General features: G+C 51.1%; 1 protein-coding gene across 2 annotated transcripts in view; it reads left to right on the top strand.

The window, feature by feature from the left end:
• Positions 1-833: 833 nt before the first annotated feature.
• LOC138487868 (cerebellin-4-like) overlaps positions 834-14,232 on the top strand; it is a 283,658-nt gene continuing 270,259 nt past the window's right edge. The window contains exon 1 of one of the 2 annotated variants that reach the window (XM_069614480.1): positions 834-1,061. In XM_069614480.1, coding sequence (XP_069470581.1) covers positions 1,039-1,061 — 23 coding nt within the window. In that variant the 5' untranslated portion in view covers positions 834-1,038. The remainder of the gene's footprint in view (positions 1,062-14,232) is intronic. The other variant, XM_069614478.1, reaches the window with a different exon arrangement.

Genomic DNA, 14,232 nt, shown 5'->3' with positions numbered 1-14,232 from the left:
CAATTTGAAAGCCATCCATCAATCGAGGAGGTTCACAGAGGGGCAACATGAGGAATTAGGCTCTACTCTACAGTAGCGTGAAGGTTCTCAACTTGTACCACTGCTAAAATCCCCCAGAAGGCAGCCCTGACAGGGCTGTAGGGTGGTAAGATCTCGAGTCTCTTGAGGATCTTGAAGGGCACGGATCACTGGGGGTCATATGCCAAAGGCAAAACTACAAACAGTCACGTTGTGTGTTTCTTTGTCATTCAGTAATGTTTTTAGATTTTTACGGTTTTTTCAGATTTGAATTTAGCTTGCCAGAAAACAGTAAAATAATGATGAACTTGTAGTCAGGAGATACTGCTGCACTAGCAGCAGGTCAAGCTAATTGGCTGAAATGCTTGCAGACTAAAAGGCAATTGCATGCACATGTATGTGCCTAGGTGCCATTCAATGTCTGTGTTTAAGGTACATTGAATCAAAAGGGGTTCTCTGTTCAATGGATGCAGTTCCGGAATCCCAGGCCTCTGCATGCTTTGCTTCAGGGCTATGAAGACACACCAGGGAGCCCTCCTAGAAGAGCGACTCGGAGGGAACAAACAGGTCGTGTATGTCCGGAAGTCAGCGGGTGTAGCTCGTCTTCTGAGGGTGCTTCCTCCCCGCAGCAGGAGCGGAGTGCCACGTGATCTGAGGGTGAGCCGCCGCGCGCAGGTTGCAGAGGAGCGGCTGCAAATGCTGCGAGTTCAGATAAGCTACAGTCCGCGCATCCTGGGGAACTGCGATGCAAAGAACCTGCTTGCAGGACGAGCAGCGTTTGCTCTCCTTCTTGCAGGGTAGCAGAGAAAACTCAGGGAGGGACCAAAGAGCATAAAAAACTGATGTAGTGCAGACATTGCCTAGCTTGCCTCAAGTGGCTCTGAGTGGTGGAAGAAGAAACAAGCCGGGCAGTGTGATAATAGTGCTAACTGGCACAACCATATCTCCAATTAAATCTCAGATGACTGCCTTGAAATAACACCGGCAGGAACTTTCAGCAAGTTTGATGTTACTGCTTGAATGGCACTTCGAAAGGCATTCGGGTAAGCAATGCGTCGGATTGTGTGAGGGCAGAAACTGTGCTGCAATCGGAGGGCAGAAACTGTGCTGCCCTTGGGGGAATGCTCGGACACGGAATGTGTCTCACCTGGATGGGTTGCTGGGGGTGGGAAAGGCATTGCACTTTTATGTACTACTGGGGGGAGGGAAATTGATCGCATTCGGAGGGATTGTTGGGGGTAGGAAATGTATTGCCACTAACCAACTGTACTAAAAACTAACTTTTCTGCACCCACACACTCAAGCTCTGAACTAAACACAACCACTCCCCTACCGCACCACAAACTGCACGCACTTCACAACACCCGACCCGACATTAAAGCAAACCACACACATCCCATCATATGGAGGAATCGGCACAGGAGGTAAGAGCGCCTGTGCTATTTAGTATGATGAGTGGGCTTGGGGGGCGGGCTGCTCAAATACACCATGGTGCTCTCAAATGAACCACATTTGACAGCTGCCACATTGCCTTTTCAGTTTTCAAAATGCCATGGCACCAGAGAAAAGGGGAAGAAGGATAGCTCAGGGGCAACACGTTTGTCTTGGAAGCAAGACAACACAGAACAACATAGGTTCAAATCCTGATCCTGCGCTTAGAAACCACTCCTGGTAGTAAGCACATTATAAATGTACAGTTATAACAAAATGTCAATGCCAATTTCATATTGTTCCCCAGAAAATTGCTATGATGCTTTCTGATTGCTTACAGAAAATTAATGTATGATAATATGGCATTGTACAGTTTACGTTGTCCCACAACGACATGGTATGGCGCGCCATTATTAATAGCACGCGCTCATCTGAAATGGGCTTTCTGGTGCTGAAAGGAAGCTGAGCACACTTTTGATAAATGAGATAACGAGAGAAGAAAGAGTCCAAGATTGCAGAGAATCAAAGAGTCCTTAAGATTAGTCCATCGGATAGAGGACTGAGTTCCACAGCGACAGAACCCTCAGGGACCATGTGCCCTCCTGAGAAAATACCCCAGTGGGGTTCAAGGAGGGAAACCTCCCTCTGCATGAGGGAATTCTGGGGGGCAAAGCCGTCACCATGTCCGGCACCCAATCACAGTCCTCCAGAATCAGACCAGTGTACCAGCGTGAAACAGTATTTCCTCATAGTACTGCCACAGTTCCCCTAAAAATGTCAACACTAATTTCCATAGGCAACGAAGGTAATGAGGAGAGAATAATATTAATTGCTCACTCCCTTTAAGCTTCAGAGCCACCGTCCTGCCAGGTCTAGAACCTCCACCCACCCAACAATGACAGCCATAGCATAAACCCTCGACCAGACGCCGAGCTTCAGTTTGCCACAGAGATGAGCCAGTACTTCAGTGACTCACAGGTCAATGCTGTCAAGTCTCCTTAGGCAGACGCCCACCATCCTGCCCAATCATCAATGGTTTGGGTGGCGTCAGTGCAAGGACTCGATCTCTGTAACTTGGCGATGCATGTCCATTCTTCGGCTCGGCGCCTCACGCCCATGCTGTCTCATGCCACCAACCTCAGATGGCTCCCCACAAGGTCCAAGTAGTAGCTGTAGGCAACCACACTTCTTGCTCCACATCACAAAAGAACGACAGCAACGGAGCGACACCACCAGCATTCTACATAACAACTTCCACCAAGACTCATAATCCATCAGCCTCACCTTGGCGTGACTCCTCCTCCTTTGCAAAGTGCTGCCATCTCACATTATTGCCTCCAGAAAAATGAACTCCCCAGTTTTGTGTTGCCTTCAGAAAATGTACGTGCCAGTTTCGCAACACACCCAGACAATTTTACAATCCGAGTTTCACATTGCCTTCAGTAAATTGTCATGCAGTTTAGACAGTGCATTTGCAGTTTCGAGTGGATTTTGTTTTTAACCTTGTTCTAGGCAGGTGGGGGCGTGGCTTGGCGGCCATACAGTAGGCAGCAAGGCTTCAGAGCTCCGTGAAGATCCTAGTAAATCGGTCAAGCTGGCTAGATTTGCTAAACGACCACTGCTAAAACGCAACAGGAAGGTGGCTAAAAGTCCAGTGAACGGCTGGGGAGATTCTCGCTGTGAACCGGAGTGAGAAACGAGCAAAAAGAAATGGAGAAGATCCTCGCCGCCAAATCCAAAATGGCGGGCGCATACTGCGCAGCTCACTAAGGAGAACCCTTGCAGCGAGGGAGCCGATGGGGGCCCAGCAAGAGACGAGAGGCATGTGGCAGCACGACTAAAGGGAGCAGCCGCACCACATGCAGTGTCCGGAGAGCACGTCGAGAGCAAGTGGAATAACGACAGGACTTCGGTGAGCCGAGGGGTACCCAGAGCGCTCAGGGAGTGCGGGTAGCGCAGAACGCTGGAGGAAGGCTAACCGAGGCGCAGAGCTTCAGTCACCAGCACACCAGGCGAGTGAGAGCCAGTACTGGTGCAGCGGCTCGACAACGAGCCTGAGTGAATAGAAGAAGCGAGCAAGCCCTCACCAGTGCGGACAGCACCTCGGGCGGTCCCGGGACCCGAGATGCAACAAAGGACCCAGGAGTCTGTGGTCCCTCCTCCCTCCGCAGGGAGCAACTGCAACACAGGGCGACTCCAGCGGCAAGTGACAGCAGCCCCCTTCAGGGGTGGAGGCGGAGCATCGCCCGCCTGAGCCACGACGCGCAAGGGCAAGCCAATATCCACTTTGCATAACACGCGATGCGCGCAGATGGGCCGGGTGAGCCCATGCCCGCCTGCCTGCACTGTAACAGTGATAACACCTGCAGCCCCTGCGCGGGGAGCGAGACGAGCCTGCGTTCGTGTGCCACCAACTCATCTGGGAGGCTAGTGGGAGAACAGGCGGGATCTGCAAAGACTGAGCAGGCCCACACGAAGGTGAGCGGCACTGCACCAAATAAGCACCGGAGGGCAACGCAAGCTTAAGGCCTGCCACAGGGAGAACACAGTACCTGGAAGATTTCTGATACACTCAGCACCATGGGAGGTCACAATCCACTGCTCTATTATGCTAGTGCAGACGCTGACCGGGACATTGGTCTGGGTCCACCGGGTCGGGCCAAGGGCAGACCGTTGAGGCAGTTCAGTGCTCTCCGGCCTGCTCAGAAAGGGCAGAAGACACGATATGGGGCGCTTGACAAGTCCACCAGCCTAGAGGCGGGATCATCGCGCGGAGCACCCAGAAGCTTATGCGAGCACGCCGGACATAGCGCAGACCCTCCATGACACGGGGGTAGACTGAGAGGGATTAACCCCTTACAGTGGGGGAAAACATCGACACGGCCCATTGGACGGGTGAGTGCACAATACGAAGTACGAAGGCCATAGGGCAGCTAGCCAAGGACAAGGGGGGACAATCACTTCCAGACAACAGATGGTGTAAACACCCGAAACAAGTGCAAATACAGAAAGTTGACACGTGGGAGGGCGCAATCCATGGTGTCCCATGCGGCCAACTGAACTACACCTACACCGCCTGCCTATACCCCCATGAGGAGGCGACAGGTAAGGCCAAAATAGGTGCCCTGGAAAGGGGGGCAACGCCCTGGACCAGAGAGGCGCATCTGTGATGTGTGACAGCCAGATAGACATCACATGCACGACACTGAGTAAATCCCCAGGAGGCCTCAGAGAAGAGTAGGAAAATTGTAAAAGTGCACAAGAACTAGACCAGCTGGGCCCACGAGGAAGTAAATGGGTGAGAGGAGACCCCAGTCTAGTTCAGCAGCAGGGGTAGCAGATAACCCACAACAAGTAACCTCGCAGGAGACCCCGTAACAGCGAAGAAATACTTTTTGACATCCCTGCAGTAGCACCACTCGCGGGAGAGGGCCTTGCTCCAGACGCTAAGAAGGTTGGCGAGTCTTGCACCACACCAAGGGGAGAAGAATGCCAGACAAATCAAAAGGCGGAAAGGGTAAACAGACCAGCATGGAATCATTTTCTAAAAAGCACAACAAAAGCAACACACTAGATCAGACGCAAGCACGACTGCGACTAGCTCAGAACAGCAGGAAGGAGGATGAGGTGAGGGTCCCATATTAGAGGCTATAACGGCCCTGGAAAATAAACTGGGTGCAGTCATGGCAGATATGGGCCTCCTTCGACAGGATGTACGGACTCTGGCGGACCGAGTGAGTACGGTGGAACAGCAGGTACAGAATAACACCACTGACATTGTTACCACCCAGTCCCAAATGTCAGATGTATTCCAACGGATAAAGACCCTCGAGCACAGGGCAGAAGATGCAGAGGGGAGGGCTCAAAGAAATAATGTCCGGATTGTTGGATTGCCGGAGGGAGAGGAAGGCAGGGACCCTAAGAACTGTGTTGAAAACCTCTTGCTGCAAGAGGTTGGGGTAGGGGTGCTGTCCCAGGGCTTCACAGTGGAGAGAGAGACCACAGGGCCCTGACCAGGAAACCCAAGCGGGAGTGCCCCCAAGACCGATGATCACCAAAATCATGAACTTTAAAGATCGGGAGAAAATACTGACATTCTCAAGGGAAGGCGGGTGATAACTAGGGACTCCTCCAGGCTAGCAATCTACCTGGTCTACACAGTTCTGGTCCGGAGGCAACAGGCACGCTTTGGACTGACTAAGGAACGCCTCAAGGTAGCAAACCTAAGATATATGCTACTGTACCCCACCAAATTAAAAGTGATGCGTGAAGGTAGATCGTACATCTTCGAAACGACGGAGGAGGCTCATGCATGGATGGACCAACAGGGCATCCCCAACAGAGAGCCTCCTGAAATGAGAACAATAACGAGAATCCACCCAAGTGACAATATGGGCAGAATTGACAGCAAATATGGACACCGAAGACACCATCAATACGACGTAGGTCGGATGAAGTGTAAATGAAGGAGCAATGAAACTTGGTCCTGCTGCAGAAGATGACGGGACACAGAACCCCACAGATTTCTACAAGTTCAGTTGCCAGTTCTAAGGCATCACAATGCAGCGGGCCTGCCCCAACTAGGGAGGGCAGTGCAAGAGAAGCAGCGGTGCCTGAGCAGGGGGAGGCACAGGAAGGGGAGGGTATTTTACATGGAGAAGATGATACAAAGGTGCAAGAAAGAAAAGGAGCCAAAGGAGAAAAAGATGAAGACCATGCATTACACCACCCAGCTGTAGGAACTTTGCAAGAGCCACATGGCATAGGGAGGGCATAGACACTTGGGGATTGACCACGACAGCAAGAACTACGCTCAACAACATAAGGACAAGAGACCATGAGACAAGCAAGAAAATCATAAATAGGCCCAAGGGGATGGACGGGCCAAGACAGGAAAGGGTGCTATCAACTCACAATAGCTACCTGGAAAGTCCGGGGGCTGAACGCTTACGTAGATATGTTGAGGATGCACACCTGGCTCAACAAATCAAGAGTTAAAATAGCGTTTCCGTATGAAACCCACTTGACGAGAGACAGACAGTCCAAGATAGCGACAAGTGGGGTGGACAAATGTTCAGCTCGACCTATTCTACCTACACCAGAGGGGTGTTAATGTGGATAGCCCCAGGGGTCTCTTTCCAGCTCTTAACACAAGAACAGGACATAGAGGGCAGGTGGGTGTTGGTGCACGGGATGCTGGAAAACAAGGAAGTGTGCTTGGTTAACACATACGCCCCGAACCAGGATGCAACAATGTTCTTTCAGAAACTAGCACCACGGCTGGCCCCATACAGAGAGGCAGCATTTATTTGGGCAGGAGATTTCAAAAGTGCTTTGGACCCAGTCCTAGATCGATCGGACGATAAATACAAGAAGCTGGCCCCACCGGCGAAAGAGTTGCAAACAATTCTTGAGCAGCTAAAACTGGCGGATGTCTGAAGAAAGCTGCATGCAGATAAGAGGGGATACTCCTACTACAGCACCCCACACAGTACATTTACACATATAGATTATCTCTTTACCGGCAGCGAGACACGAGGGGAATTCACCAGTGCTCACCTTAGAGCAAGGACACTCTCAGGTCATACCCCGGTGACAGCAATATTGGCGTACACGCACAGAAAGGCCCACATACCTACCTGGCGATTGAGAGCAGAGACACTTCTGGAGGGGGAGGTCCAAGGGCATCTATCTGCAGGATATAATAGACAATTATTTTCAACACAATACAGGTAGCGCAGACAGATCGGCAACGGTGTGGGACGCCTTCACGGTAGTAGTCAGAGGAGCAGCGATTGGGAAGACAGCGGGATTTAAAATGAGGGTCCTGACAGAACTTGGGGATATCAAACGAGAAATAGAGAGGATGGAATCGCAGGCGGGCTTGTTGGTGGAAGAACCACTAGAACGTATGTCCCTTAGGATACAGTGCAACACAATCTGGGAGAAATTGGGGGATCTAAACAATGGGAAATACACACAAAGACTGCATGCCGAAGGGGATAAGTGAGGGAGGCTCTTGGCCTGGCTAACCAAACAGGGGCTTAAGAAACTCCAGATCAACGCGGTTAAAGACAACACAGGGGAGTAGGTGAGGACCCAGGAGGCGATTACCCAGGTTGTTTCACAATTTTACGAGGCCTCATACTCGAGCACACGGGAAGCAGACAGCTCAGATATTGCCAACGCCCTAGACCAGATTGAACTCCCAAAATTGGATGTAGACCAGGCACAGATACTTGAGGCCCCCTTAACGGCAGAGGAACTGGAGGCGGTAATAGACAGCCTCCCGACATCTAAGACCCGGGGACCTGACGGGCTATCCGGAGAGTTCTACAAAACATGCAAGACCACTTTAGCTACTAAATTACTAGTTGTGTATCAGGAGGCAGTTGAAAGAGGCCAATTACCAGACAGCATGCAAGAAACCTTAATAATACCCATCCTAGGGGCGCTGTTGAGCAGCCGACAAAATGGTTGCCTAGCTTTCCAGCTCCGTGCACTGCCACTTTCCATCTGCTAACATCTGCGGTCAGCCACTTTACTCCGTTTCCATACTCGGCCCCTGCCTTGCTGACTACCAGGGCTACCAGCCTGCAAAATTTGGCCCCGAATTGGATCTCCTGACCTGGCGGCTGGCCCGCCTGCGCTGCCCCTGTGCTGGGCCGGGGCTGGGCCCTGGTGCCGTAGTGGTGTGTGGCGGCACCGCGCGAGGCCTGCTGCTGCCTGCGCCCCTGTGGCTCCCAGGCTCTTATCACCCGCCTGCCTGACTCTCTGTTCCCGCCGTGCCCTGCTGCCCGGAGGCCGGTGCCGTGTCTGGTGCACCCGGGCCGCACATGGGACCTGTGCCGTTGCACTTGGGCTGATCCTCCGCAGGACGCTGGCGCTCAAAATCTGAGACTCCCGGAGGCCTGTGACTGCTTTGTGCTTACGGGCGGCGGCGCTGCCCTCCTCTCGCAGCCCCTGTGTTATTGCTGTACCCCCTGTGATATGGCTCTCGCTGTGCTTGGTGGCCGGGGAGCCTTCTGAGACACTGCTGTGCGGCGCTGGGCCTGCCTGGGCTGCCCGCCGCGCATATTCATCGTGTGTGCCATGTGCGGGCTTGCTGAGGATCCTGCCATTCGAGTTCTGGACACAGGCCAAGCTACAGGTGAGGAGTTGGAGGGGCTGTTGCGCACAGACTCTCTCTGCTGTCCCCCTGGCTCGGCTGCTGCCCCCCACTCCCTCACTGAGGCTGATCTCCTTGCTCTGAGGCCCTGGAATTCTGCGGTCCGTTCCCATCCTGCTCGGACTGGTCTCTCTGAGCCTTCTATGAGCCACTCACGTGGACATCCTCGACGGACCTCCGATCGGTCCCCAGGCACTGTTTCCTCTGAATTCTGGCTGCAGGCATTGATAGCTCCCGCCTGATAGCTCTGCGCTCTGTTGCTGCGCCACCGACAAGAGTGCCACTTCTTTACCTTTGTCTCTGCGCCACACAACTCCTGGGTGCATAACACTCACATGAGACTCCACACTGAACTCTGAGTATTCAGACACCATACTACACAATGTCCAACAGATCCAGGAATACTAATAAGACTGGAGCTATGGACAAATTTGCGAAAGCCACCCTGAGGTCTGACTCAGCCCACGCATCGTGCTGATGTACCGCTCCCCGCGGAGGCGCCTACCACGGACCTAACGGTCATGATGGAATCAATGGCTAGGAATTTTGAGGCCTTTCACGAAAAGCTGGATGACATTAATACAAATGTGGCATCTCTCAGGGCTAAACTGGACCAGCAGGGATCGAGAATCACAGAAACTTGAATAGGTTAAGTGCTAACGAGGACAATATAACCACACTACAGGGCACGATATCCACTCTGGTCGTGCACATGAAGTCGGTTAAGGCCAAATGTGATGATCTCGAATCTAGATCATGGAGGAATAATATACGTATCTTTGGGGTTCTGGAAAATGAGCTGAAGGGCCGACTCGAACTGGCAATCGAGAACCTCTTGAAAGATCTACTGGGCAAACCTGTCATGTCCCCCTTCTTCACCATTGAGAGAGCTCACAGGGTGCTGTCACTGCATCCCAAACCTGGGGACTTCCCGAGGCCCATCATTGCGAAAATCCTAAGCCTCAAAGACCGCGACCAGATTCTCCGCCTTGCACGTGAAAAAGGAGAGCTCAGAATGGAATCGCAAGTGATCCGAATTTTCCCTGACTTCTCAGCAGGAGCGTCGCCAATTCCTCGGAGTTAAAAAACTGCTCAGAGAGAAATATTCCTTATGCCATATCATTTCCTGCGCGCCTGAAGTTCACATTCAACAACAAACTCTATTTCTTTACGGTGCCTTCGGAAGCAGTGAAGTTTATAGAAGCGCATATCCCCCCTCATCCTCCTGCTGATGACATCATGGACAATGACTGAACTTTGCTCACGGCCTGTACCTTCTAATTGTTCTACTGAGTTGTGCATTGAGAACTTCACCGGACATTGACCTTACTTACAGTTAACCCTGTCATTTTTATTTATTTATGTCATTTTTATTTACCTTGCTATACAGTTCTGGCTGTTGGTATGTCATCTAGCATCTTGGATACTCCCTGCTGAACTAACACACTATTGAACTGCTCATCTTGATCATGTTTATTGGTTATTAATGTTAAAACTGTAACGGTCTAACGCTTCGCATGTAGACCCTTAATTTCTATTTAGAGATACAAGGGCAAGCATTATAAGACCGCAAAAACATGCTTGTTTTGCAACGGAACCTTTGGGCTCTAAGCGTGCCAGTGCACGGCAATGGCGCACCCCACTGCGATTGCACTGATCTTTACATTTTTGTTGTGGGTTAGCCCAGTTGGGCTTTCGTACAGGTTGGGCCAAGTTGGGGACAGCTCAGCTGTGAACAGTTAAGGGTGGGTGATGATTACACTGCTACTCTCGGGTTGGTGGTGAGGGAGGTGAGTGGGAATGGGGTGTTACTTTAAAAAGGCACACGAGTTTGCATGGCACACGCATTGAAGGGCCACGATCGCACTTTCAGCTTCACATTTGGGAGCTCGCACGATTACTGGATCTGGGATGTTCACTAAACATGTATTATAGGATTAGATATCTGTTACTGAAATGGCCACCGTCATGATGTCCTGGAACATCAGGGGACTAAGAAATCACACCAAGGCCCGTAAAATCATGGCCTATGCTAATAGGCATAGCTGTAAGATACTGTTTCTACAGGAGACACCCTCCAATGGTTACATGCCAAGGACCATAGCCCCGGCATGGGGGCCAGCTAGATTCTTCACTTCCTATTCCACCCAATCCAGGGGAGTTCTCACGATGATCCATAAATCAATTAAGTTTATACTGCATAAAAGCTACGCGGACCCCGAAGGACGCTATGTTATACTATACTGCACACTGGTTAGCAGAGAATATTTACTTGTTAATACCTACTGCCCCTACGTTGACTTCCCTGAGTTCTTTGATACCATAACCACCATACTGTTGGGCTACGTGGGAATTCAGATTATATGGGGAGGAGATCTGAACCTTATTCTAGATACTGTTCTGGACAGAGCTGGTACTGCTGCCCGAGCCCTGTCCAGTGCTGCGCGCAGGTTACATGGCCACATTAAGACACTTAATATCTGCGATGCCTGGAGGACGCTACACCCCCAGCGGCGGGAGTACACTTACTACCCGTCTGTGCCCGACAGCTCATCCAGGATAGACTTGTTCTTTGTGTCAAGTGAAAGTATGGGCAGGGTGGAGGGGTCCCGGATCCTACCTCGCACATTGTCAGACCACGCTCCAATTACATTATCACTGGGGCTGGGAATACCTATCCCGACATTTACCACCTGGCGTTTTAAATCTGAGGCCTTCCGGGATATTGTGTTTAAGGCTGAAATACTGGCTGACATTGAATCTTTCTTTGAGCACAACTCTCTTCAGGGTACTCCAGCTGCGGTCAGAATGGACGCCTTCAAACTGTATATTAGGGGAATGCCTATCTCCCGGGAGGCTGGGGTATTGAAAGCAATCAGAGCCGCCCTTGGTCGCTCCGAAGCCAAACTGAAGAAATTGGAGCTGCAATGCTCCACTGGTGCTGATCCTGCCATACTCGCCCAAATCAGCGGTGAACTCCAGACATACAAAACACACTTGCCACCAACGAAGTCCAGTACTTTAGCCGCACACAGGCCGCCAGGAAATATGGTGAGAAGGACAGACCGGGGAGAACATTAGCGACACTAGTAAGAAGGGAATCTGGCCGGACTCAGATCACCTCCATCAAAGATGAACAGGGCAACGCACAGTGGGCTGACCAACAAATCTTAGACATTTTCACTGAGTTTTATAGGTCGCTCTATTCCCAGCCTGCCGAACACACCGAGCAACACATGCGCGAGCTCCTTGACCAGATCCCCACTACGGAAATCTCCTCCCCCACCCGGGACCAGCTGGACTCCCCAATCACATTAGACAAGGTTGTAACGGCCATCTCAAACTTACCCAAAGGTAAGGCGCCGGGCCCTGACGGCCTTACCACCAAATTCTATCAAGAGCATGTCGCCATATTGGCCCCTAGGCTGCTTGAGGTCTGGGATGAATCACTCTGTGTCTCTATTTTCCCCCCTTCTATGCGTCAAGCTATCATCACAGTGTTGCTCAAGCCTGGTAAGCTCGATGATGAATGTGGGTCTTATAGACCTCTTTCCCTCATGAACCTCGATACAAAAATCTTTGCTAAAATTATAGCGAATCGCTTTCTGTCCATCATGACATATTTAGTCCACGAAGACCAGGAAGGCTTCGTCCCTGGGAGGTCTACCTCCCACAATATCAGAAGATTGTTTAATGTCATGTCTTGCATAGACCAAGACGCGCAAGCTGTGGCGGTCACGCTGGATGCTCAGAAGGCCTTCGATATGGTCTCTTGGCGCTATATGTGGCTGGTGCTGGAGACAATGGGCGTCGGCCCAAACATGATTGGGTTTATCAAATTACTATACACTTCTCTTGTTGCGCTAGTTTGAGTTAATACTTTGACATCTGATCTTTTCACACTCTCCAGGGGTACCCGGCAGGGATGCCCCTTCTCCCCGATCCTATTTGCCCTAGCAATAGAGCCGATGGTGGACCATGTCCGTGCATGCCACGCCCGCAAGGGAATAAGACTGAAAGATAACTCTGAAATTATATCCCTATATGCGGAAGATGTTCTACTATACATCAGAGATCCTACAACCCATCTTGACCCTATACTTAGAGACATCACCCGCATCGGTACCCATTCCGGTTTCACTATTAACTATTCAAAGTCTGAGATCTTCCCGCTCACTAAATCTACCCAACAACCCACCACTGAATACCCTCTTTGCTGGTCCCCGGATGGGATCAGATATTTGGGTGTTCAGGTATCCCTAACCAAATCCGCCCTGCTCGCCGACAATTACTCGGCGGTAGCACAAACAGTCGAGGCTAATATTTCACAGTGGCATACTCTTCCATTATCCATTGCTGGTTGACTTTCCCTCATTAAAATGATTCTACTTCCCAAGCTCCTTTACACTTTCAGTAACGTTCCCGTATGCCTGGGAGGGAATACTTCTCCAAACAACACACATTATGTGCACAGTTCCTCTGGCACTCTGGCACGGTGAGCAAGAAGTGGACTGACATGGCGCTCCCATACAAACAAGGGGGAATCACGGCTCCGGATCTGATACTTTATTGGATTGCGGCCCAAGCCCAACATGCCACTCATTGGTACCCAGGCTCCCCAGCCCGTCCGCATGTCAAATTGGAGCGACTGGCAGCTGCTGACATTAACATAATGTCCCTCATACTGCACCAGCATTACACACCTGACTCTCCTATTGATCCAATTAACACGACCCTTCATGCCTGGACGCGCATGCTATTCCCGACACCTGAGTCTTCCCCATACTACAAATGGCTCCCCGTGTGGGCCTTCCCCGGCCTGGAATCCACAGATGACACCGGTTTGGTCCGACACTGGGGGGTGTTGGGATACCAGGCACTGTCCGACTTCTACCCTGAAGGCAGGTTCATTGACCCCCAAACGTGTAAACAGGGGCACACCAGATCCGCTGTAGAGACCCTTCAATATTATAGACTTCGGGCCGCGTTTCGCACTAAATGGCCCTCATTTCCAGATGAGCCCCCAGATAACCCGGCGATTGCACATATTACTAACTCTGGCGGCGCCCGAGGCGTCGTATCCTCATTATATAAGATCCCACAGGACACTACCCCGACACAAGCTCTCAGGGCACGTGATGAATGGGCAGCTGAACTGGGCCTAGAGATATCCGACAAGGTCTGGGAGGAAATGTGCCTAAACACACAAAAAGTCTCCCTCAATTTCCGTCACCGCGCCATGCAATACAAGCTTCTAAACAGGCTTTATTATACTCCATATGGGACCTCGAGGTTCACCCACACCACGGTGCACCCCTGCCCCCGCTGCGGGGCGGAAGAAGCTGACCACTTACATATGTTTTGGACTTGTAATAGACTGTCTGAATTTTGGAAAAGCGTTTTAGAAACACTCACTGCAATTACTGAAACTGTGGTTGATCCTGATCCTTTAGCAGTTCTGTTTGGAGCTTGGGGAACGGATGATACTAGACGTTTGGCAAAATTTCTGAATATAGGTTGTATGATAGCCAAAAAATGCATACTCCAGAGTTGCAAAAGCTCCTCCCCCCGGTCTTTCAGAAATGGCTGCGCCTGCTCACTTGGTCATGTAATTG

The sequence above is a fragment of the Ambystoma mexicanum genome, chromosome 9 (genome assembly GCF_040938575.1).
Source record: "Ambystoma mexicanum isolate Mex_15411 chromosome 9, UKY_AmexF1_1, whole genome shotgun sequence".
Classification (NCBI taxonomy): Eukaryota; Metazoa; Chordata; class Amphibia; order Caudata; family Ambystomatidae; genus Ambystoma; species Ambystoma mexicanum.
The sequence above is the reverse complement of the archived record's forward strand: the minus strand, read 5'-3'. Positions and strand labels throughout refer to the sequence as shown.